Raw genomic sequence first — 27,362 nt, 5'->3', positions numbered from 1 at the left:
TGATTTTGTAATAACTAAGAGGAAAGTGAAAGAGTTATTGTTTTAGTTAAACATAAAAGGCACCTGGGGTGATTGGGATCTATCCAATTATATTAAGGGAGATAGCTAACCATTAGCCCAATTATGAGAGCACCCTTGGATTCAGGAGATGTTCCCATGGACTGGAGAAGTGCAAATATATCCCTAATTCACAAAAGAGGGATCAAAGAGTGACATTGGTAATTACAGATCTGTTAGCTTAACTTCTGTTCCATAGAAAATAATGAAGTCACTGGTTAAAGAAGTGATGCAGGGCCATCTAGACATGAGTGTACTGGGTGTCCCATAAGTCTGAAACCATAGGGATAAATAAAAAGTGAACATTGCTTTTGTCTCAGAGGACAATCTTCAAACAGACCTTTTTGGAACTTTTGCATAAATGACCAAGGATGGCAGTGGCTGTGTCATCGTTGGTGGTCTTTTTCAAAATTTTACTGCATAGTTTATCCTCTATGGATCCTGTTTTTCTAAACTTTGCAAAAAGTTTGCTAACGCAGCTCTGTGTTTTTGGCTTGTGGTCTGAATTCAGTCTATTAAATTTTGTGACAAACTCTCTGACTGAGATTTACTATGAAAAGAATTATCCTGACTTGTTTTTCCTGACTCAAAGACATCTTGGGGCTGCAAGGATGAAAATATATGAATTAGTTATTTTTCTCTATGGTTCCAGACTTATCGGACACCCTGTAGTTGTAATTAAGTCACAGCATGGGTTCGTTAAAGGAGATCTTGTGTGATCAATTTGACTGAATACTATGATGCAGCCACAAAAGGAACTGGATGCAAAAAATAATTTTGATATCATGTACTTAGATTTCAGGAAAGCTTGTTTGTTTGATTTTTAGGAGCATTAGCAACTAAGGCCATATATGCGGTGGTAATTCCCTAACCTTTCCGCATTCTCCATATTTCGTGGTCACTGACTCGAACCCCCTGTCTAATCAAGAAGCATGTGCTACGCACTGCTGCCCCTGCCCACCTGGCTACGGAGGCGCCATTTCAGGAAAGCTCTTGATACTGTTGCACATAAAAGACTACTATACAAATTGGAGCAGTGTGGCATTGAGGGAAAGTTACTGCTATGCATAAAATGATGGTGAGTGGGAGAAGACAGAGTGGTTATCAATGCACACTGGTCTTTGTGGACTAATGTTATTAGTGAAGTTCCACAGGGGTTGGTTCTGGGCCCACTGTTGTTTTCTGTATGTATTAATAATACTGATTTAGGAATATCATGATTAATATGTAAGTCTGCAGATAAAACACAGGTTGGCAAGGTGATTAATGATAGTAATAAAGGTATGCTGTTGCAACAAGATATAAAAAAAATTAGGCAGATAGGTAGCAGTAATTCCAGATTAACATACCAACTGTGTGGCATTGCACTCAGAGTAGTGAAAAATGTAAAGGATATGGGGGTGGGGGTAACTGTGCAGTCAGATATCAAGGAAGAACTAAAAAAATTGGAGGGATGGATAGGCGACATGGATTTTTTTTTTTTTTGGCTGATGCAATAAGCTGCTTTCTTGCATCATTTTCCACTATTAATACTAAAGTCAATAAACTTTTTCCATTGATGCTGCAATATACCGATTCTAGCTGCAAAGAAAAACCACCACAGCTGGAATCAAGGTATTGCAGCAATGAGGTCACTGTAAGCAAGGGAAAATGTATGCCAGCAAGGTACTTTTTCAAAGATGAAAGTCCAATGGTGCTAGATGGTCCAAGATTTCAAAACTGCACTCATGCAGTGTAGCTATGACAATGACAGACTTGTGAGCAGTACATTGTCCTAGTGGAACAAGACTCATTTGCTGACCTTTTCTTGGCAGGTCTCTGATGTTTTCACACATACTCCTCAAAAGTTCTGTTTAATATACCTAGTGTTCTCCCCAGAAAATTTTGCCAGCCGGGTGGCATTATGAAGTAGCCAGCTGGGGAAGTGTAATACTTTGCAATATTATAAAATTTTGCAAAAACTAATTGCATAATTTAACATTATACGCTCCTGTCGCATTGATCTCGATTGCATAGTATGTTCGAATTAATATTGATTGAGATCAATGAGCTGTACCATATGGTACCGAGAATCGCTTAAATTTTAAACAGGCGGTCAGTTAAACTGACTGGGTGGTGCACCCATTCATCAACAGGTACTGGGGAGAACACTGATGCCCCTGTGGCTGTCTAGCTTTTTGGAAGGCAATCCATCAGCAACACTCGATCATCCCAAACAACTGATGCCATCACCTTGCCAACAGAAGGAATCAACTTGCCTTTCACTGGAGGGAGAGACCAGCTGTGTTTCCACTGTTTGGACTGCTCCTTTGTCTCTAGCTGAAAGTGATGGACAAGTCTCATCCATGGTCAAAGACTGCAAATAAATTTGCTGGATCTGCTTGAAAATGATGCAAATGGTCACTTGATTTGACAATCCTTGTGTATTTTTGATCTGCTGTTAACAACTTTGGGTCCCATTGTTCTGACACCTTTTCCATAGCAAGAACCTCTGTTTTATTGTGGTATGAATGTTCAGATGAAATGCCCAAGACATTGGCAATGTAAACTGTCACTAGTCGATCATGCACACTTTTAACAACATAGTGATGGATGTTGCAGTTCTTCCAATGTGGTTCATCTTCCAGAATATTTTGTTTAAATTCTGCTGCCTACTTCTTAACCATGGAATAGGAAGGGGCATCCTCCTTCAATGTTGTAACATTATCCTCATGAATTGCCTTTGGCATTATTGCTTTTTTTTTTTTTTTTTTTATTTGTTTTCCAAATATTGGATGATTGCATGGTGACTGATTTTGTCCACCTTTCCTCATTCACACAACTTCACTGACTTTAAGACCTGCAATTTAAAAAAAGTTATTGAAACTACATGAAACTTGGTGGGTTACTATTTTAAGTGTTATACATTAAGTACAGAAATTTTTAACACTATCTATCATTACATGATTCTGCTCAAGTTTCTGACAAACTGAATAGGTATTTTGCAACTATATTCAAACATGAGAACTTCTTTAAGAAGGAGAACGCCAGAAGTCTATCAAACTCTAACAGGAAGCTAAATGATTTTGTGATAAATGGGAGGAAAGTGGAAGAGAATCTGTTAACAATAAACATAAAAAAGGCACCTGGTATGGATGGGATCTTTCCAATTATATTAAGGGATGCAGCAAAGCCTTGGCATGCCTCCGTAGCCAGGTGGGAAGGAGCAGCAGTGGATAGCACATGCTTCTTGATTAGACCGGAGTTTGAGCCTGTCACCACCAAATATGGAGGATGCAGAAAGGTCAGGGAATGACTACCGCATATCCCCGAAGCAATATGGCCTTAGCTGCTAATGCTCCTAAAAACCAAATAACAAACAACAAAACAAAAGCCTCGGATGTCATACGTGCCATCCCTAAATTCAGAGTATCTCTGAATTTAGGGATGGCATGTATAGACTGGAAATGTGCAAACATCCCCCCCCCCCACTAACTTCTAAACATAAAAATGCCACCTGGAATAGATGCGATCTATCCAATTATACTATGGGAGGCAGCAAAGAGAGTAAGCAAAAATTTATAAGTAGTCATGAGAGCATTTTTGGATTTAGGGACGGCACTATGGACTGAAGATGTGCAAATGTATCCCCCTTAACTTCTTACCTTCTTTTTAATTACGTACCTTCTTTTCCAGAGAAAACAATGCAGTCACTGAGTGACTGCATTATTCCTGCCTTACTTCTTTAACATGCAGTTAAAGAAGTAAGGCAGGATCATCTAGACAGGAATGCAGTTACACTGAAGTCATAGCATGGGTTTGTTAAAGGGCAATCTTGTTTCACCAATCTAATTGGATACTATGATGCAATAACAGAGGAACTGGATCCAAAAATAATTTTGATATGTATTTATGTTTCAGGAAAGCTTTTCATACTGTTTCACATAAAAGATTGCTCCATAAATTGGAGCAGTGTGTCATATCCATATCAGTAACTTACTCATTAAGAGTAAGTTACTGATATGGATAAAGGTATGGTTGAGTGGGAGAAGACAGAGTGGTTATTAATGGAGCACTCAAAGGTTTAGTGCTAGGCCCGTTGCTTTTCTATATTTATTAATGATATTGATGAAGGTAATCCAGCTTAATGTCTAAGTTTGCAGATGATACAAAGGTGGCATTGTGGTTAATGGCAGCAAACAAGGTATGCTACTGCAACAAGATCTAAAAAAATTTGGCATATTGGCTGAGAAATGGCAGCTGAAGTTTAACATTGACAGATCCAGAGTACTGGAAGCGGAAAAAGACCTTTGGGTAACTGTGCGTCAGATATTAGGTTCTCACAACAGTGCAAACATGCTACCAGACATGGTTTTTGTCAGATATAAGAAACTTTGCTAGCAGCAATAATAAGGAAGACATCCCATTGTATGAGGCAACGATTAGGCTGCACCTAGAGTAAAACACACAGGTCTACATGCCTAATTTTGGATGTAGATAAGCTGAAACTGGTGCAGAGAAGGGCAATGAAATTGGTGAAGTGAAGAAAAGGGTTGTTTTATCACAAAAGGCTTCAGTTCTGCAAACTGCAGTGTCTGGAGACTATGCACCTGCAAGGTAATCTGACTGAAGTGTTTAAGGCTTTGAATGGATTGATCAAGCACAATGCTGATGGCATTCTTCCTCTTGATCAGACTACATAAAGGACAGGGCATAACTTCAAATTTAGGAAGGGTGGTTACAGGAAAGATGTGTGGATTGGAGTAGTGATTGCCTTCAGCCAGTAGACAATTGATTGTTGGAACAAACTTCCATCTGCTGTTGTGGAGATGAATAGTTTGGATAACTTCAAGGAAGAAACGAGAGAAATTATTTCAGGGTACAGATAAGTGATTTCTTTCTTTTTTTTTTACTAATCTGATTTTTTGATAATAAATACAATGACCAAGATCTATGAAGATACCTGCATTTGTAACATGTATATATCAATCTAAGTATAGGAGATCAATGTGTTTGACCATCACATTTTAGTATTATGCCAACCATGAATAACCTAACTGATTATTCATGGTTCATTTCACTAAGTGATTATATTAGGATACAGATATTGTATCAATTTTCTACAATAAGATGGATGAAGTACAGCAGAATCACATACCTGTCTGAATCATTAGCCAACATTATTAGTTGAGTAATGAAGCATATGAGTGGGCTGTGGTTTAAGCTCACATCACCATAAATACAGTTATGCTCATTTTCAAAATGATTAACTGTAGACTCCTCTTGTGATTGTGACAGCATATAAACAAAACATTTATTATGACCTTGTCTATTTTATAAATTGCAAATGGAAAAATTCAATGAGTGTTTTTGTAGTGTGTGTGTATCATTTATTACTGGCAGCTAGTAACAAAGAATTTCATATACACTGGAAAACATTATAGTGAAAACAAGACAACTGTAAAAAATAATATTACCATGAATCTGATAGCCTGGCATTTTAGGTCCAGCCCCATAAAATTGCAGCTTCTTCAATTCATTATTAGTCGTGTAATCAATTCCATCCTGAAAGATAAAGTGAGAGGAATATTTTAAAACATCACTAACTGAGTAGCAGTACATAAAGTGAGGCAAAAAAATATGTGAAACATTACATATACACTGGTGTTCAAAGAAAGTGCATCACCCCTTAAAATTGTAACTGTCATCCAAAAAATAGGCAGATATGAAGTTCTCTGAGCAGTGCAGACGGGCTGCAAGAGTAGCTCATGGAGTATTGTCAATGATATACAGGAATTTTTCCAGCAGGTATAAGGAGGTGATTATTCCCTTGTATAAGGCAATGGTCAGGCCACACCTAGAGTACTGTATACAGGTCTGGAGGCCTCATTTCAAGAAGGATGTAGAGCTGCTGGAACGAGTACAGAGAAGGGCAACAAGATTAGTGAATGGAACAAAGGGGTGCTCTTATGAAGAAAGGCTTAAGTTTTGCAAATTACAGTGTCTGGAGACTAGGCACCAGCGAGGTGATCTGATAGAGGTGTATAAAGCCTTGAATGGTTTGAGCTTGCTCAATGCTGATGGGATTCTTCCTCTAGCTCAGAATAATCACCTGAGAGGGCATAAATTCAAACTGAGGAAAGACAGATGTAGGATAGACGTGCGGAAATTTGCCTTTAGCCAGCGGGTGGTTGGTTGGTGGAACAGACTTCCATCCCTTGTCGTGGAGGTTGATAGCCTAAATAGGTTTAAGGCTCAGCTGGACAGGTATTTTGAACGAACAGAGGGGTGAAGTGGAAGTGGGTTTTTTTTTTTTTTTTTTTTTTTGGCTGATGCTGCATAAGCTTGCTTTCTTGCATCAAATGCCTCTACTAATGCTAATGCTAAAACATAAGTATATGGCAATATTTCTTACAGATTGCATCAGATAAGGTTGACACACGTAGGTGATGATGTAATATTGCATCAGTTGCTACTTTCAGCTATATAAGCATGCTCTGCAAGAGTTGCAGTTATTCCTTGCTTGTGTCAAGATGGCAGGTTAAGTGCAGTTGACTCAAGAGGAAAGAGTGCTATTGTTGCTTTACATGAGGAAGGATGTTCTTCCCGTCATATTGCTTATAAAGTATCTTGTAATTAGTCGAAAGCAAGCAGATTTCTTTCCAAACTCAAGAATACTTGTTCTGCTGATAGGAAAAAAAGGTAATGGATGCAAATGAATCTCTACACCAAAACAGGACTGCGTTTTGAAGCGCTTATGCCTTAAAATCCGTAAATCTTCTTCATCTGCACTGAAAAGAGAATGGGAAGAACATAGAGGAGTGGTAGCAAGTGCAATAACAGTCAGAAGACACCTCTTCAAAAATGGACTTATAGCCCGTTGTGTTAAGAAGTCCCTCCTCACACAAAAAATGAAAAAGGCCTGATTAATTTGGTGTAAGGAGCATATCAAATGGAACCCCGAGCAGTGGAAGTCAGCTATTTTCTCAGATGAGAAGAAATTCAACCTGCATGGCTCTGATGGGAGACAAACAATTTGCCATAGACATGGTGAAGAATACCATCCAGACTGTATGGTGTCTACAGTGAAATTCCCTACCAGCCAAATATGGGGTGCATTTTGTATCACCTGCAGTTTATAAAAGGTTCCGTAAATGCCAATGGATACCTGGCTATATTGGAAGGCAAATTGCTGCCAACCATTAGAGACCATTTCAACCTGCCAAGTAACTGCATCTTTCAGGACAACTCTGCTCCTTGTCATTAGGCAAAAAGGACTATAGAAGTGCAAGTAGGCACTTCTATAGTCACTTTAGCTTCATTTCTGCATTAGAGGTGCAATTGTAACTTTTTTTTTTACATTTGTTACAGGTGAAAAAACAGTCCATTACAACTCTTAGCTGGACCTGAATCCCATAGAGAACTGCTTGCATTGTGTGGAATCTGCAGTTGCCAGAAAGAAACCAAAGACCCTTCATGAACTTCAGGAAGCCATAATTCGTGTTTGGAACCACAAACTACCAAGTTGATTATCTTCAGAAGTTGATCTTGTCAATGCCTCGATGGTGTGCTGCTGTCATCAGGGACAGTAGAGTTCAACTAAATATCAATTTGCACCTGGTGGACTTTTCACATTTTGTTTTCCATTTAAAATAATAAACTAAAGCAAACTGAGGGCTTTTGATAACATTTCAGCCATAATTGTTGTGTTTACCAAAACTGTTGTATGAAGGTTGCAAATGCTCATTTTGGAATATTTTGAGAGCACCTGTCAAATATTACTTAGATTTGCCTTAACTATTAATGAATGCCTTTTGTTTATATTTCTATTTGTGATGCTAGTCATTAATGTAACATACCATTAATACTGCAAAAAAAAAAGAGTTAAAAATGTGAAATTCCTAGGTGATGCACTTTCTTTGAACACCAGTGTATATGTAAAATGTCCTTTCTATACATATTGTACCCACTATACTCAAATTCTGTATCACACATGAGGTGCACGCCAAAAGTTTCTAAACTGGGGCAAAAAATTAATTTATATTTATGTTAGTAAGGTCTAAATTAATTTAATTGAACTCCTGATTTGAGAAGCTATCCAACACTTTCAGTGATTCAGCTTGAATCTATGCAATGTCTTTGAATTATTGTCCTTGCAATTGGATTTTCATTTTGGAGAATGGGAGACCATCACCATTTTGTTCTTGGCTAAAAACTGTTGAACTGACCAAGCCATGTAGATTGCAGCATTTTCATGATGCAGAAGTCAATCCTGAGTAAATCAATTAACTATGGGTTTTCTGCTGACATCCTTCCTCAAATACCTCAGGACTCCGATGTAGAACAGGTGATTTGCAGTGTGGCATCACAAAAGTAACTCCTGATGAACAATTTCCTCATTGCCTAAGAAACATTGAGATATTCTTGACATTTGATCTGACTTGCCTTGACATTTTTGGATGTGAAGATGGACTTTTCCACTGGAAGGACTGTTACTTTGTTTCTGGATAACCATAAACTGAGTTTTCATCCTGTCATAACCTTGAAAAGGAAGTTTCTGTATTTATTTCTAGCCTGTGTTTTAAAGGTTCACACAGAACCAGTTCTGTTTCTGTTTGTCACTCTGTTGTTGCTGTTTTTTGGTTTTTAGGAGCATTAGCAACTAAGGCCATATTGCTCCGGGATATGCAGTGGTCATTCCCTGACCTTTCCGCATCCTCCATATTTGGTGGTGATGGACTCGAACCCCGGTCTAATCAAGAAGCGTGCTATGCGCTGCTGCTCCTTCCCACCTGGCTACGGAGGCGCCCCATTGTCACTCTGTAAATGGGGCACAAATTTTGCAGCAATCTGCTGCATGATTAAATATTCAGTTGCAATGTATCATACAATAGGCCTATCATTAATCATATGCCGTCTGTGCTCATGGATGACTTGATGCACTTTTTCAACATTTTCATCTATCCAACTTGACAATGGACAACCTGAGCACTAAAAATCATTAACCAAAGTTTGACTGCCATGGAAATGTGAATACCATTTAAAAATCTGTGTTTTACTCGTAGCTTCATCTCCAATAACTTGTTTATGGATTTTGTAAGTCTCCAAAGCTGTTTCCCCAAATTTATGATAAATTTTATGCAAATTTGCTCTTCCTTAAGGTCTGGCATCTTACTCAGATACAAAAATAGCAAGATATACTAACTCAAATTGAATTAGGTCAGTGGTGTCTAATGGCACACTACTATATATGTGACTAGTGCTTCATACGACCAGTCTGCAACTTTTGGCTTGCTCCTTGTATGTCTGAATGGCAGTGTTTCCAGTATTCCTACAATGTTTGCATTTGATAACTTAACCAAAACTTCAAATTAATCACATTTATTTAATATACACCTAGCACTAATGTACAAGTATTAAGTACTAACTAACCCTAACCCAGAACCCATAACTTACTCGTCCCATGAGGATCCCCAGCAGGCCTACAATTCCCTGCATCATGTATTTGTAAGCTGTTGGATGTCACAGTACAAGAATCAACTTCATCTCTGCTTGCAGCTGCTGTGAAACAATGTGTATGCCCCCCCCCAACCAACTGGTAGTTTCCAAAACCACCTAACACTACTGTGATAGCAGTAATGTGTACAGAAAGGTTATACTTATTTTTTTATTTTATAGATAGTCCAGGCTCATTGGATAAATGCATCATGTAAAATGTGGAGAAACCATACATGGTAAAAGCAATTCTGTGTAGTGGTGCTAATGAATTGTAATGTCATGGTGCATTTTTAACATTATATGATTGGTCACTTAATTAAGGAACCTAGAGAAAGCTGTTAGCCTGTGGTGTCAGTCTCTGGTACAAGGAACCAGGTCAACTCATGGTTTACTGTGGTTAGAAACATTATTCCTAGCAGCAAAACATTACTTAAATGACTATCCTGGCCAAGGTATAAGAAAGGTAAGGAAGAGAAACTGAATATAGTAAAGAAAGGAAAAAGGATAGATCAGACAGCATAAGTGGTCAGGAGAGATGGGAGTTATCCTAATGGTAGAATAAGCACACAGAATCTAAAGCAGCATATTCAGTCAATATGAGAGATGCCTGATGGTGTATGATATGTTAGGACTAATGCATTAAGGGCTTATGCCTCAAGCTGCGAAAGAGTTAGACTATGTATATCTTAGTGCACTTGCATCATTTATACACAGCCAATTATAGATTATCAAATTTGCAATAGCGGCATTGTTTAGGTTATATCTATGAGGAATACTAAAAGTATACCATGTTATAACTAGGATCTAAATGATTTTGTGATAACTGAGAAGAAAATGTAAGAGAAACTGTCGACACTAAAAGTAAATGAGGCACCTGAGGGTGATAGAATCTATCCAATTATATGAGGATTATCCCAAAAGTAAGACACAATGTGCACATACTCTCGCTGACATTTAACAGGATAATAATCTGAAGCTTAACCTCAACGTCTGTGTGCTTCAAACAGAGTTCCTGCATTGAATGTCTGTGTAGATCTGTATAGAGGTTGTTAATGGATGGTGATAGTGCTTCGGGTCAGATTATGGTCTCAGATAAGATCTTTTATCAAAATTGAAACTTTAGGTAGATAGTCAAACATTGACAAAAAATTTATAAAATGTTGCAGCGTGTGTGTGTGTGTGTGTGTGTGTGCACGCGAGCACTGCAGGGTGGGTCAACAATAGATTGTAGCATGATTTCATATCAATCTCAAAGGTTTCTTCAATGAGTTTGGTTTTTCGGAGCATTAGCAACTAAGGCCATATTGCTCCGGGATATGCGGTGGTCATTCTCTGACCTTTCAGTATTTGGTGGTGATGGGCTTGAACTCCAGTCTAATCAAGAAGCGTGTGCTACGCACTGCTGCTCCTTCCCACCTGGCTACAGAGGCGCCTTCTTCAATGAGCCAGTGTTGAAGACGAGCAGTGCTCAGGTAGACCTAGAACATCTACAATATCAGCACTCGTTATTATGACTATTTTGAGGGGGAGGAGAGAGGTGACCTGTAAAGTAAGTGCCAATGAATCAAGTATACCAAAATCATATGTTTGCTGAAATTTAACTGCAGTGTTATCTGACAGCATAGGTCTCACATATGCTGTCAGATGAACAATGAGCAAAGTATAAAGAATTTGCAATGCGGTTACTCACAAGAAGGTGGAGTTTTTAAAATGCATTTTTGCCAATGGCCACATGACTATGACTCAGAAAGGAAGCATCTATATCCCTCTAAATATTGCCAACAATAATCAAAAGGTGAAACAAATGATCAGTATGGCCTATGATTGTGCGGGCATTATTGCCTCTTACCATGTGCCACTTGGAAGGTCAGTAACTAAAGAGTACTATGCAATACTTCTTCATCAGAAATAAAGTCGAAAAACTTGTCAGAAGTGGACACAGATGTTGGAAGCCTGGTGCACTCATGTTCCATGACAACACAAGGCCTCAATATCACAGTGTGCACTGATTAAAAAGTGGAAGTGCAACCTCATCTTCCTTAGTCTTGATATGGGTCCTTACAATCTATCATCATCTATTCCCCAAGCTCAAGTAATCACTACATAAGTAAAAACATTTTACTTATGTAGTGGACACAGATTTCTATCTTTAGAAGAGCTGAGTACAGTGATAACTCAATGCATCAGAACAGCTTAAATTCAGCAGCCAGTTAAACATTATTCAAAACTTACCCAAAACATTGGAAAGTGATCATAAGGTGCAAAGAAGATTACGCTGAGAGTTTTTAATGTAAATTATGTTACAATAAAATTAATTTTAAATTAAACATTTTTGTGCATTACTTTTGGGATAACCCTGGTATTATAAAACCAGTAAAAGAAGTAAACAAATTTTTGGCTATAATTATGACAGCATCCTTGGATTCAGGAGAGGTCCCTACAGATTGGAGATGTGCAGTTGCACACCTATTCACAAAACAGATCAAAGGGCAAAGTAAATAACACTGAACAACAAATTTTGGGTCATATCTTGTTATGGTCATGAAAGTAAGTTTACTTTATAGGAGTGCTAAACACAGAAACAGTGTTTAAATTGGCAGATTGGAGCTACAAATATAATTGTTATTTTTATTATTTTTTTATTATCATTTTGTATTTTTTTTATTACATGAGTATTAACTTTATTAAGGTAATGAGGAAGAAACCATCACTTCTAAAATACAATTACTGAATAAGCAATACACCTTAAAGATTAGCATTATTTCCTCTTCTAATTTGATGTCTTAACCAATGAATAACAAAGAAGCAACTACACAGTTGAAAATGAAACTTTCAAAAAGATGCTTTGTGTTATTTCTTTGCATACAGAAATCTTTTGTCATCCCTTTTATACCTTTAACAGAAATTTGTACAAGAAGGCATGCTTCACTTTGTTAATGACGATTTTAACAAACAAGGGTTGCTATTTTGTGCACTGATCTTGAAATTCTTCAAATTTGATGTAATGTGATGGAAGCAGATAAATTTGAGATCAATTATTCACAGTCAACGACATTAAGAATAAATGACAGTCATATCAGAAAATAAAGTGTCAATCAAAGACTGGTATATCTCCAGATAAAGGAGCCACTAGGTGGCAGTGATCACAGTGTGCTGATGTGGGATTTACTCAAAGAGGTAACTACCATCAAGGGGCAAAGGGAGGGGTTTTTGCTTTTGTAAAGGTGACTGCAAAGGTCTGAGACAGTTTTTACAGTCAATACAGTGGGACCAAATGACGATGCTACCAACAGTAAATTCTAAATGAGAAGCATTCAAAGAATTTATCTTGGAAGCTACTAGGGCTTTTCATACTAACCAAGAAATATTGTTCAAGGTTTAGGCCTAAATGTATGTCAGATCAACTAATGAGACATGTGGCAGAGAAGAAAAATGCATGGGATACATATAAATTAACATGTGACACAGAAGCCTATGGAAGAAATAAGCGAGTCTGTAATCAAGTCACAAAGGAGGTTAGGCAGGCAAAGGCAGATTACGAGAAATCTTTGGCAAAGGATGCAAAGAAAAACAGCAAAGAGTTCTTTACTTTGTAAACTCTAGAAAAAAGGGAATGAATCAGATTGGTCCACTTGATATCGATGGTTCAACTGTTGATGATCCTGCTCAGGGAGCTAACAAACTGAATGAGTAATTTGCATCTACATTTACACATGAGTAGTTATTCAGGGAGGAGAATACCAGAGGTGTATTAAACTATGGTAGTGAGTTAAATGATTTTTTAATAACTGAGAGCAAAGTGGAGGAAAAATCATTGAAGATAAACATAAAAAAGGCACCTGGGGTGGATGGGATCTATCCAGTTATATAAAAGGAGGTGGCAAAGGAAGTAAGCCAACCCTTAGCCATAATTACGAGAGCTTCCTTGGACTCAGGGGAGTTACCCATGGACTGGAGATGTACAAACGTGACCCCAATTCACAAAGGAGGATCAAAGGGAGACACAGGTAATTACAGACCTGATAGTTTAACTTCTGTTCAGGGAAATTAATGGAGGCACTGGTTAAAGAAGCACTGCAGGATCATCTAGACAATACTTCAGTTATAGTTCAGACACAGCATGGGTTTAAGGGGAAGCTTTCTCTGGCCAATTTGATTGGATACTATGATGTGGTCACAAAAAATAATTTGGATATTACAGGCAACTCTCGGTTTACGAATGTTCATTTTACAAACATTCGCTATAACAAACATCACAATTCATTTAAAATTTCTTAAAGTCACCAACAGATTACAGTTCCTTATAAAATAAAATGCCAAACATATAGTAATCATAACTTTAAGATTTAAATAAATAAACTTTTAAAAAAATGTATTTATTACAATAATTATCAGAAAATTTTTATATGATAATTATACTGAACTATTCTTGGTTAATAAAACTAATCTAGCCAGGTTAAAAAAAAAAAACACTTTGGTTTACATGCCATGCCAGCATAGAAGTTTAATGAAGATATTGATGAGTAAAAGTTGAATACATTTGTATGTACAGTACTTATATTACGTTAGTACTCATTTTCTTTATTTCTATTTTGTAACTCTGTTTTTAATTAAAATTAAAAAGTATGATTTCTTGTTTTTTTTATTCTTTTCTTATTTTATTTTACGTATACGATAAACCATAATGCATACATACATTATAATAAAACGTATTGTATAGACCATTCGATGTTTATTGCATGGTTTTAATGCTTTAAAATGGCTGCTAATGTATATGATAAGTATCATAAAAGCTTAGGAATGCAAGATACACATAATAAACAAATCGTATAACGAACTCTTTCATAAACGAAGAGTTGCCTGTTATATACTTGGATCTTAAGAAAGCTTTTGATACTGTTACACATGGAAGACTACTGTACAAATTGGAGCAGTATGGTATTAAGGGAAAACTGCTGCTATGGATAAAGGGATGGTTGAGTGGGAGAAGACAGAGTGGTAGTCAATGGACACTGCTCTTCATGTCTTAATGTAATTAGTTGAGTCCCCCAGGGTTCAGTGTTGTGTTCTGTATTTATAAATGATATTGATGAAGATATATCAGGCTTAATGTCTAAGTTTGCACACAATACGAAGGTTGGTAGGGTTGTTAATGATATTAATGACAGTATGCTTCTGCAAGTGGATCTAGAAACATTAAGCAGATGGGCTGAAAGGTGGAACTGAAGTTTAACATTGACAAATGTAAGATACTGCATATAGGTAGCAGTAACCCCTGGGTAACATATCAACTGTGTGGTACTACACTCAAGGTGGTAGAGCATGAAAAGGACCTGGGTAATTGTGCAGTCAGATATGAAGTTTTCCCGAGCAGTGCAGACAGTCAGCAAGAGTAGCTCATGGTCAATGATATACAGGAATTTTTCTAGCAGGGATAAGGAGGTGATTATTGCCTTGTATAAAGCAATGTTCAGGCCACACCTTGAGTACTGTATACAGGACTGGAGGCTTCATTTTAGGAAGGATGTAGAGATGCTGGAACAAGTACAGAGAAGGGCAACAAGATTATTGAATGGAACAAAGGGTTGCTCTTATTTTAAAGGCTTATGATTTGCAAATTACAGTGTCTGGTGACTAGTCACCTGTGAGGTGATCTGATTGAGGTAGATAAGGCCTTGAATCGTTTCAGCAAGATCTCATGGGATTCTGCCTCTTGCACAGATTAATCGCTTGAGGGGACATAAATTAAAATTGAGGAAAGACAGTTGTAGAATAGGTGTGCAGAATTTGCCTTTAGCCAGTGTGTGTGCTTGATTGCTAGAACAAACTTCCATCTGTTGTTGAAGTTGACAGCTTAAATAAATTCAAGGCAGAACTAGACAAACATTTGGAGTGAATGGATGGGTGAATTGGGAAGGTTTTCTTTTTTTTTTTTTTTTTCCTGATGCTGTACAAGCTTGCTTTCTTGCATCATATGCCTTTACTGATGCTAATATCCCATTTAAAAAGGACAAATCATTTTATATTGAAACTTTGTGTACTCTGGTTTTTAGCATTAATTTTACTATTGTAGTAGTTCATAGTAATTTCCTTGTGATTGACAAAACAATAGTGAGTATTCAATGAAAACAGTAGTCTGGTTGACAATGAAATTGAAATTTATCAGGTTATCCAAACCCAAAGAGATATTTCATTTCGACTTGAAAACTGAACAGCACTGTGCAATAAGATATCTCAATGAGAGAAATCAGCAGTAGCAATTGAAAGTTAATGCTTCTAACAGTAAGGTTTTGTATTTCAATAACAGAAAACCAGGAGTGACTAACAAACTAGAGGGAGAGGAGTTAAAAGTGGTTCAGGGTGAAAAATATTTATGAGTTACTATTCGGTCAGGTACAAAATTTGCAGTGTAAACAAATGGCTGGAAAAGACATGGTGTTCCATCTTTGATATATAGGACCTTCGAGTAGGAAAAAAGGATGCCACTGTCCCTTTACATAAAATGATGAGATACATTTAGCATACCATGTTTGCATACCTATGTGTAGGTCTGGAGGCTATGCTTGAAGAAAGATTTTCAGAAAGGGCTCAGAGAAGGGTAACCAAATTGGTGGGGAATGCTAATTGGTGCCTTAAGAACATCTTATAAGATGTGGACTGGAAAGCTTGGCAATTAGACATCTCATTGGGAGGGAGGAGGAGAAGGGGAGGAGTGAACCTGATTGAGGTATATAAGGACCCGAATAAAATCAATAAACTGATAGAGATATATTTTCACTGGTAGGAAAAAATGGGAACTAGTGGTCACAAATATAAAAATCTGGGGACAGAAGGCTGGAGTGAAGTTTAGTAAAGTCCACAGTGGAACTAGATAACCCACTTTTTGGCAATGGAGAGAAGGTATAAGTGACTGAGGATTTTCTTTCCCTCTTTTTTTTTTATTTTATTTTTTTTTTTTTGACAGATGCAGAAAAAGTATGCTTTCCTGCATCATTTACCATTATAATATTAATAGTAACAGATGCTACCAAAGGCAGATCTTCCACATCTACGATTAAGATCAGTGTAATGCTGCTATGATCATACATGATTGCATACTATGAGGGAAACCATACCAATACTGGATTCAAAAAACTATACCTATATACTATATATAGGAGTATATTGTTGCCCATGATATAATCATAATATTATACCCCCCCCAACTATAGTCTTTTGAATCCAGTATTGCTATGAAAACCATGCTTAATGCTAATAAAACCTGACTGAAGGAGTAATCACAGATAATGATAAATAAGCATCCAGTGTGATCTCAAATCAAAGGAAGAATGTTCTGTTTGGAAGAAACAATTTCTCCCAATTCTCAAATCAATCCTGTATTCTAAAAATACTGTGGTGCACCAAACTTGAAAGTTCAAATGCATGGAGGCTGCCGATAAAGTATGATAAAGTGTATTCATTGGAACATGGTTTTTGTACCATGAAAAAATACCATCCCCCCCCCAAAGAAATCAAATCTGGGGGAAAAAAGTTATAGTAAAAGGATTATACTAAATGAGGAAGTTACATACTAATCATTTGGTCTGATAGAAAAAGAATGGATTATCTGTTAACACTGTCCTTAAAGTTCAATGCTATGTAGAAGTTCTGGAAAAGGTTAGAGGAACTATTCATAAAAGGTACTGATGTGATAAGACAAGCTAAAGAAGCTAAGTATGAAAAATTGCTAACAGACTACTTCTGCTGTCTCATATATGAGTTCAAAAAGAGTGTGATAAGTGGAAGAATTGTAGCATGCCCAGCTGTTGGTGGCAAATGAGTTGAGCAGGTACTTTGAAATATGTATGGTTGAAAATGCATTCAAACCATACAGGAACAATGAAGAAAAACCAGAATTAAAAAAAATCAGTGATACAATGATCTTGGAAGAGTGTCACCAGAAAGTTACTGAGGGAAAGTAAGGCTCCAGGAGTGCATAATATATATCCTATTATGCTTAAAAAAAAAAAAAGCTGCATACAAGTTCATCAGACCACTGGGAATATTAATGAGATCACCATTAAACTTTCAGGCAATCCCACTGGACTGGAAAAGTGCTAATGTCTCCCCAATCCACAAAAGAAATGATATTTTTTATAACATGGTATGAGGTAAATTAAAATTTTGCACAGAAATTCAAATGCAGGCGGACTGAATATATGGAGTCACGTGATAATGCTATCAATGTTCAACACAGTCCCTTCTTTTGCCAGGCAAAGCTGAAGTTCTCGTTTATGCCACACACCTGAGAAAGAGAACTTAGGTAGTATGCTTCATTATGTACCTTACCACTCATTTGGGAAATATATGAAGTTGATTCCCATCACAGATTGAGAAATATTATGAAGTCTTTCCTCACAATGAGGGATGTAGTTAGACAGTCCAAAGCAAAGTGAAGCATTTACCCCTCCCTCATTATTTCAGGTTTCTCCATTCTATAAATACAAACTAGTCCCTTTTTGGAATAAATGCAAAAAAGTGGAGTAAATCAATACTTCAGCATTCATTGAAAATACTGAATACAACATCATGTACTCACAATCTATTTCGATCTCAATGTCCATTTCTAATTTGGAATCATTCTTTTATTTCTGCCCTACTTCTAACCCATACAGCCTAGATCTTGAGTATGTGATTTCTAGAGGTTCATCCAGCTTGAAAGGGCTGAAATTTGAATCAGATAGCAGGCAGCAAAAAATAGTAAACTGAGAAACAATACTAGCACATTACAGTAAATGAAAGATACTTTGCAAAATATTGTGTATATATACTTGTGCATGCATATACACACATAGGACTTTTCGCTTATCAATTTTTAATAAATCTTGAGGAAATAGAAAAAAGTTATATGTTATGAATATGCTAGTTGCAATCTCATTTGCTTTACAAATTATTTATTTAAGAATGTAGGTCAATGTTCAATGTTTGGCTGAGTTGTTGCAAGCTTGGCATGACTGGGAGGCTGTTTTTGAGGTCTGGGTTGTTCCCATTATGAGTTATGAAATGAGCAACCTGTATGTACAACTGGAATTGGGAAAGGGGGGGAGCAGAGATAACTGTGCAACTCTTCCTGTTGCGCTGCTTTGAATGTTTCCTTTTGGTTACGATACGTCTCTAAAATTTTCTATGATGATATGATGATATAAGATTTCTATATTGACAAACATGGCCTTCTGTGATCACGTGATGTCACACTTGCCTCAGATGCATATATATTATATATACATATGTATGCATATACATAAGTACACACATACAACTATATGGTTCATATGTTATATATATAAGTCTGACATATATCAGGTTGATATGTTATATGTCAGACTGTGTATATACAGGGTGATTCACTACCAGTGTGACAAACTTGCAGGAGGTGTAGGGGCACAAAGACGAATCGGAATCACATAGCATTGCAGGGTCTGAAATGCCTTCGTCATGCGGTAGAAGACGTTGAACAGGAGGCCATGTCAACAGCGATCCCGCTGGAAGTCAGCATTTGCGAACCGGTTCCCGGGGCAGTAGGATGGACGAGTATTCAAACGTTGAACTGGCTGACATGCACCTCGCGTATGGAGCTGCAGACTGTAACGGGCGTGCCGTTCTGCGCTTGTACCAGGAACGTTTCCCACACAGGTGTGCTCCTCATCATATGATTTTCACACATGTGCACAGAAGGTTATATGAGACTGGTTGTTTCATGAGAGGTACCATGAATCGAGAGTGAACGACGAGGATGCCAGACAATGAGGAGAATGTCCTAGTTCTTGCAGAAGGCAATCCGAGTACGAGTGAGTACTCGAGCGATAGGCCAACGATTGGGTATTTCCCAATCCACTGTATGGAGGATACTGTCAAAAAACCAAATGAGTTCATACCATCTGCAAATGCGCCCAATCATTGGAGCCTGTGGATTATCCACTCCGGAGGACTTTTGCTACTTGGTTTCTTCAACAGAAATGGTTCGCAAATGCTGACTTCCAGCGGGATCACTGTTCACACGACCTCCCGTTCAATGTCCTCTACTGCATGATGAAAGCATTTCGGACCCTGCAATGCAATGCGATTCCGATTCGTCTTTGTGCCCCCTAAACCTCCTGCAAGTTTGTCACACTGGTAGTGAATCACAAAATTCGACTGTATATATACAGTCGAATTTTGTTATAACAAGCTCTGAAATAATGAGATCACGGCTGTAATGAAAAAAAAGCCATAATGATTTTAATTTACATGTATTCCTATACAATCGCTCACTGTTATAACGAGCATACTACACTGATATACCATACAAATTTTGCAAACTATGCAAACATTCTTAATTGCTCGGGTAGTCAAAAAAACCCAATTCTTGGAATAGACAAAAACGAAAGGGGTGACTTACCTTTTATGACTACCCGAATCGGATTAGGGACAGGTTTATGACTTAATCTTGTCTTTTGTAGTGCACTGGCATTCCACTTGTAATTTTTATGATCTTATTATGTTTACTGATTGTCTTGTATTCACTGAACAATAAATTTATTTTGGGACTTCTAAGAATTTTGGAAACGAAAATTAGCATTAGCAGAGGCATATGATGCAAGAAAGCAAGCTTATGCAGCATCAGCCAAAAAAAGAAAAAACCTTCCACTTCACCCCTCTGTTCATTCGAAATACCTGTCCAGCTGAGCCTTAAATTTATTTCGGCTATCAACTTCCACAACAAAGGATGGAAGTCTGTTCCACCAACCAACTACCCGCTGGCTAAAGGCAAATTTCCGCACATTTATCCTACATTTGTCTTTCCTCAATTTGAATTTATGCCCTCTCAGGTGATTATTCTGAGCAAGAGGCAGGATCCCATCAGCATTGAGCATGCTCAAACCATTCAAGGCTTTACACACCTCTATCAGATCACCTCGCCAGCGTTTAGTCTCCAGACACTGTAATTTGCAAAACTTAAGCGTTTCTTCGTAAGAGCAACCCTTTGTTCCATTCACTAATCTTGTTGCACTTCTCTGTACTTGTTCCAGCAGCTCTACATCCTTCTTGAAATGAGGCCTCCAGACCTGTATACAGTACTCAAAGTGTGGCCTGACAATTGCCTTATACAAGGGAATAATCACCTCCTTATCCCTGCTAGAAAAATTCCTGTATATCATTGATAAGACACCATGAGCTGCTCTTGCAGCCCGTCTGCACTGCTCAGAGAACTTCATATCTGCCAGCACAATTATCCCCAGGTCCTTTTCATTCTCTACCACTGTCAGTGTAGTACCACAGAGTTGATACATTGCTCTGGGGTTGCTGTTTCCCATACGTAGTACTTTACATTTGTCAATGTTAAATCTCATTTGCCACCTCTCAGCCCATCTGCTCAACCTTTCCAAATCCTGTTGCAGCAGCATAGCGTCAGTAGTGTCCTTAACAACCCTGCCAACCTTTGTATCATCTGCAAACTTGGACATTCAGCTTGATATACTATCATCAATATTATTTATAAATACAGAAAACAATAACGGACCCAACACTGAACCCCGAGGGACTTCACTAATAACGTTAGTCCACGATGAGCAGTGTCCATTGATTACCACTCTGTCTTCTCCCCCTCAACCACCCCTTTATCCATAGCAGCAATTTGCCTCCAATGCCACACTGCTCCAATTTGTGCAACAGTATCAAAAGCCTTTCTAAGATCCAAGTATATAATATCAAAGTTATTCCCTGCATCCTGTTCTTTTGCGACTGCATCTTAGTTAGTTAGTTATTTTGGTTTTTAGGAGCATTAGCAACTAAGGCCATATTGCTCCGGGATATGCGGTGGTCATTACCTGACCTTTCTGCATCCTCCGTATTTGGTGGTGATGGGCTTGAACCCCGGTCTAATCAAGAAGCGCGTGCTACACACTGCTGCTCCTTCCCACCTGGCTATGGAGGCGCCGACTGCACCTTAGTATCCAATCAAATTGGCCAGGCAAGACTTCCGCTTAACAAAACCATGCTGTGTCCGAGCTATAACTGAAGTCTTGTCTAGATGATCCTGCAGTACTTCTTTAACCAGTGCTTCCATTAATTTTCCTGGAACAGAAGTTAAACTCACAAGTCTATAATTGCTTGTGTCAACCTTTCATCCTCCTTTGTGAATTGGGGTCACATTTGCACATGCAGATCACTTTACTGACATTTTAAAGTAAAATCGGTTAGAAATGAACCCTTCCTTCGGAAACATGTCTACTAACAAAAGAAAGTGTCTCTTGATTCATGAAAAAGCCAAAATTATTTGTGAGTGCAAAAAATGTTGAAATGTATAAAAAGTTTTCTTTGTCCTCATCAGCAGTATCGACATTGTGGAAGAATAAATTGCGAAAAAGTCAAAATTATTCACGAGTGCAAAAAATGTTGAAATGTGTAAAAAGTTTTCTTTGTCCTCTTGAACAGTATTGACAATGTGGAAGTAACATATTTACATATCAGCACTGGAAAAAACAACCAAAAAAAAAAAAAACAAAGAAAAAACAATTAGAAAGTGCAAGGATACAAACGTCGATGCTCAACAACAAAGACAATAAAGATGAAGATTGTGATGATGATATGATGACAAGTGAGAGTGAATAAAAATCAGTGCCAACAATCTCCGAAGCTCAAGGTGCAATGGACACAGTCAATTTTTTTGAAGGAACTGAGGCAAATAATGAGACTTTTTTTTAACATGTTGAGTGTTTTAAGGAGAAATATCAAAGTGAAATCTTAAAAACAAACATCAATTTTAAGGTTCATAAATAAAGACCAATTGAAATCATGTTTATTATTAATTAGTATTGTTTTACATTACGGAGAAATAAATTGTATATGGTTTTAAAATTACAGACAAACATTGTATTTAATATTAAGTGTATTGCAGTTTATACAAGCATATTAATACAAATAATACGTAGGTATATACTAATATTATTTTTTTCTCTCTAGAATATTCTTTTGTTTTTGGAACCTATCTTTTTTATCAAGTTATTGAGAATTAAAAAAAAAAATAGGAGGTCGATTAAACTCATCACTGATATAGTGAGTAATGGTTATAACGAAGAAACCTTGTCAGTCCTTGGATGTTCATTATAACCAACTTTGACTGTGTGTGTGTGTATATATATATATATATATAATATACAGTTGCAAAGAGTTTTGAAATGACATGTCAGGTTTTTCCCCTATTCAACTGAGAACTGTTTCCATTCATAATCTGGATGTGTGCATGAAAGTTCTAACTGTCCTTCTTGTGGTTCAATATGATTAGAATATCATACTGAAACTGGGGGGGGGGGTTGCATTTTTCAATCAAAAATGTATTTTTTTGAATGTAGACCAGATGGAATTCTTTATACATGGCCAACTGTAATAGGCCTAATAGAATTGGCTCACGAGTGGGAAGAATCTCATTCCCATTTCAAATAAAATGAGCAGCACACGAACAAACAATCTTCTGCATCAATTCTGAAAACTGACACACTTGCAAGTTATTTGTGAAAATAAAAAAAAATAAAAAAAAATTAGAAAATCAGAGTTGTGGGAGTGGATAAGTCTCACAAAATATTCCAAAAAAATGAAATTAATCCTGCACTAAAAGAATTTTATAGTGAAGGGTCATAAATATATCAACAGGGCAACACTTCCTCTCATAAAATGTGATGCATGATGGCCTGATTTGAAAAAAACAAGCGCTACCACTGGAATTTCCAATCAAACCCCAATCTTAACCCACTGCAAATCTGTTTCAATTAGAGATAAAAGGGTAAATATCAAATGTTAATAAACATGTAATTTTATTATTTTTTTGTTATTATTAGTGGCAAATTATGCAAGAATGCACGCTTATACATCATTCAAAAAAAATTCCCACATCTCCTGTCCATCCTTCTTCAACAATTTGTCTAGTTCTTTCTTGAATTTATTCAAACTACCCACTTCTAACAACAAATGGAGGTTTGTTTCAACAATCAACCACCCACTGGCCTAGGGAAAAGTTCCAAACATCTATCCTGCAACCATCCTTTCCCATTTGAATTTATGCTCCCTCAGGTTTGTAGTCTAAGCAAGAGGAAGAATGCCATCAGCACTGAGCTTGCTCAACCCATTCAAAATTATGTTCAAACTACTTCAATTACAACACAATTAATAATGCAGATTAAAGGTAAATTCAAATAAGTAATATTCAAATTGGTATCAATGTCACTCAGATATACACACACACACACACACACACACACACACACACACACACACACACACACACACACACACACACACACACACACACACACACTGAGTGATCACTGAATTATGACCTACGAAAACTGAATGCGACCCACTGACCACGTGAGGTACGAGAGTGCGCAGTTAGTCGACCTACGCAGCACAGATAAGGTGTCAGTGGTTCTGTAGATAGTAAACTTCCAAGTGTGATGGGTAAAAGGAAGGATAAATCCTTAAATCGGACTTTGATAAAGGACAGATTGTGGGAGCACGGTGAGCTGGTGCCTTGATTTCCCAAACTGCTGAACTGGTGGGATGTTCAAGAGCTGCAGTTGTTAAAGGGTACCAGGACTGGCATCAAAATGGTCAAACAATTACCTGACAGCAAAACTGCAAAAGGTTGATATTAGAAGTGAGCGCCGGGTTCGATGACCCATACTGGCGAACAGGCGCAGCATTGTTGAAGAGTTGACTAGCAAATACAACACAGGCCAACACAGAACAATATCTGGCATGACCATGAGTTGCATGCATGGGCTATACCAGCAGACGACCCCTACGGCATCCACTCCTAACCAAGGTTCATTGGCATAAAAAGACTTACCTGGTGCAAAGAGCATGCAAGTTGGAGGTTAGAAGACTGGAAGAAGGTGTGCTGGTCGGATGAGTCAAGTTAGGGCAAAAGGACCTACAAATTATTATAGTCATAATTCAATGATCACTCGGTGTATATATATATATATATACACACACACACACACACACACACACACACACGAGGTGCTACCCAAAAGTTCCCAAAATGTATTTATAAAATAAATTAGACTCGCCCTGGGTCTTATTTGCCACAGTCACCTTCGAAGTAGTCTCCTTGGGAGGGTAAAAACCGATCCCAGCACTTCTCCCATGATTTGAATGTGTCCTGAAAGTCCTTTGTCATAGTGTTCAGCACCACCTGTGATTTGGGTTGGATATCCTCTACATTGTCAAATCTTCAACCCTTCAAGCTTGATTTTCATTCTTGGGAAGAGGAAGAAGTTGCAGAGGACTAGGTCTGGTGAATAAGGGGGGTGGGGACAACTGTCATCTTGTTGGATGCCAAAAACTGTGCCACAATGAAAGATGTGTTGGCCGGTGTGTTGTGATTATGAAGGACCCAGTTCTTTTTGCACCACTTCTCTGGACGTTTCCTCCTGACGGCTTCCCTTAACCACCTCAGGATGTCACAGTAGGGATGAATGGCCAGGAGGGATGAATTCCTTATGGATAATCCCGTTGATGTCCAAAAAACAGATCTGCATGGACTTCACATTGCTCCTCACCTGTCGGACTTTCTTTAGTCGGGGCAAAGATGGGTTCTTCCACAGGGATGATTGTCGCTTGGTTTCTAGGTCATACCCATATATCCAACTCTTGTCACCAGTGACGACCATAGAAATGAAGTTTTGATCATTCCTAGCCTGTTCTTAAAGATTTTTGCTAAATTCCATGTGATGCTGCTTTTGGTCTTCACTCAGTAACCACGGCATGAACTTGGCCACAATCCTTTTTATGTTTAACTTGTCTGACAAAATCCGCTGACACATGCCATACAATAGCCCTACAATGCCACAAATGTAGTGTATGGTCCACCTGCAGTCTTCACAGATTGCCGCCCAAACTTTGCAACATTTCCCTGGAGTGGTGCTTGATGATAGATGGCCAGAGTGATCGTCGTCATCAACCGACGACATTCGACTGTTTTTAAAACGGTTAAACCAGTGGAAGGTCCACATCTAGCCTAAAGCTTGTTTGAACTTCTTTTCAGTTTCTGCTGCTGTATCATGAAGAAGGAAACAAAACTTGATGCAAGCATGTTGCTCTCTCACATCAGCCATTGCAAACTACTTGAAACACACCACCAAAGAACTGCATATAAATATTCAATAACTCTATCCAGCCCAATGCCATGTGGCACACTGATTCACAAAGGTTAAAATACATACACACAAGGTGCTATCCCAAATGTGACCGAAATTTGAATATTGCATGGGAACTACATCAGTCTGTACTAGATGTAGTTCCCATGCAATATTCAAATTTCGGTCACATTTGGGTAGCACCCCTTGTGTATATATACAGGGTGTTTCAAAAATGATGGTCAATAATTTAAAGGTGAAAGGTACAAACTAAAATAAGCAAAAAAAAAGTCCCAGCGAACATTGGGCTGCAAATGAACCGTTTTCAAGATAATGCACCTTTTCTGTTAAGGTCTGTCATGACTATGGGAGCCCTCTGGGAGGGTAGTCTGTATTGCTGAGACCTTGTACATGCTGGATATGGTAGAGGTACAGTAATTGGCAGTGTAAAATTCACCACGCACTGATATGACTCAGTACACACTCTTGCAGAGCAACCCTCCTTGTCAAAATTCCTGGATTTTGTTCTATTCTTTCTAACACCCTTTCCTCAACATCAGGTGTTATGCTTCTGGGCCTACCTACTCGTACTCCATGTGCAAAGCACCCATGTTCTCTAAGGCACTGATGTACCCTTATGAATGTGCGACTGTTGGGCTGCCTTTGGCGGGGAAATGCTTCTTGGTACAAATGTGCAGCCTTGAAGGCACTGCCTTTGGCTTTACCATACATGAAGTGCATCCACATACTCTTCGTTGCTGTAACCTCTTTCCATGTTGACTATCCTTTGACAAGTACTAGTATGCCTGCTGTCTCAGAGCATTGAGAAAGGGGAAGGGAGAAAACAAGCATAACCTAACCTAAACAAACAAGTCAGTGGTGGATTCCAACTCTGTATAGTTCACCTTGTCAGTGGCGGATCCCAACTAGAAATGTGCAATATCTTGATTCACTTAAGGACCCATGTTTACTAGGCTTTTTTTTGCATATTGTAGTCTGTACAGTTCACCTTTAAATTATTGACTATCACTTTTGAAACACACACACACACACACACACACACACTACCGCCTAGCCAGGTGGGTAAATACCTGCCTGGCAACCCAAAGGTCGCGGGTTCGAATCCCGCCTCGGGCTTGGATCAAAGTACTGCAAAAACCTTGGGAGGTGCATTATGGCCACAGATAAGGATGCGCCAACTACTACCCAAAAAAAAAAAAAAAAAAAACAACTACTACTACTATCCTCCATTAAGCAAACTTGTTCAGTTAGGATAGATCATCCCTTTTCCTGGCTTTCCTTTACTTCGTTTTCCAATGGGTCTCCAGTTCTTTACTATTTTTTCCTACCTGTAATTATCCATCCTATTTATATGTTTTCCCTATTATTTTCCATAGGGTTTTTATGGTTTTGCTGATTTGTTTTATTTTTGCTGTTATACCTCTTGTCTCAGCTGCATGCTATTATAGGTCTTACTATCATTTTATATATTTTGACTTTAGCATCCCAATTGACGTTTGGATTCTCTCATTATAATATTTAACCTCTTCCTCCACAACACCACCACCCCTGATATTCTACTCACTTTCAAATGCTTGCTTGTTCTTCTACTTCATGATTTATTCCTGTATTTGTATTCCTAGGTAGTTAAATTTCATTACTTGTTTTGAA

At 37.9% G+C, this 27,362-nt stretch overlaps 1 protein-coding gene across 5 annotated transcripts in view; it reads right to left on the bottom strand.

Moving 5' to 3' along the window:
* Kdm5 (Lysine demethylase 5) overlaps window positions 1-27,362 on the bottom strand; it is a 589,167-nt gene that overhangs the window by 441,891 nt on the left and 119,914 nt on the right. For all 5 annotated transcript variants that reach the window (XM_090384917.1, XM_090384920.1, XM_090384918.1 and 2 more), the window contains one exon: window positions 5,514-5,601. In XM_090384917.1, coding sequence (XP_090241043.1) covers window positions 5,514-5,601 — 88 coding nt within the window. The remainder of the gene's footprint in view (window positions 1-5,513; window positions 5,602-27,362) is intronic.

Source organism: Mastigoproctus giganteus, chromosome 11, assembly GCF_048544385.1.
Source record: "Mastigoproctus giganteus isolate SK-2022 chromosome 11, ASM4854438v1, whole genome shotgun sequence".
Lineage (NCBI taxonomy): Eukaryota > Metazoa > Arthropoda > Arachnida > Uropygi > Thelyphonidae > Mastigoproctus > Mastigoproctus giganteus.
This window is presented reverse-complemented; position numbering and strand designations above follow the sequence as displayed.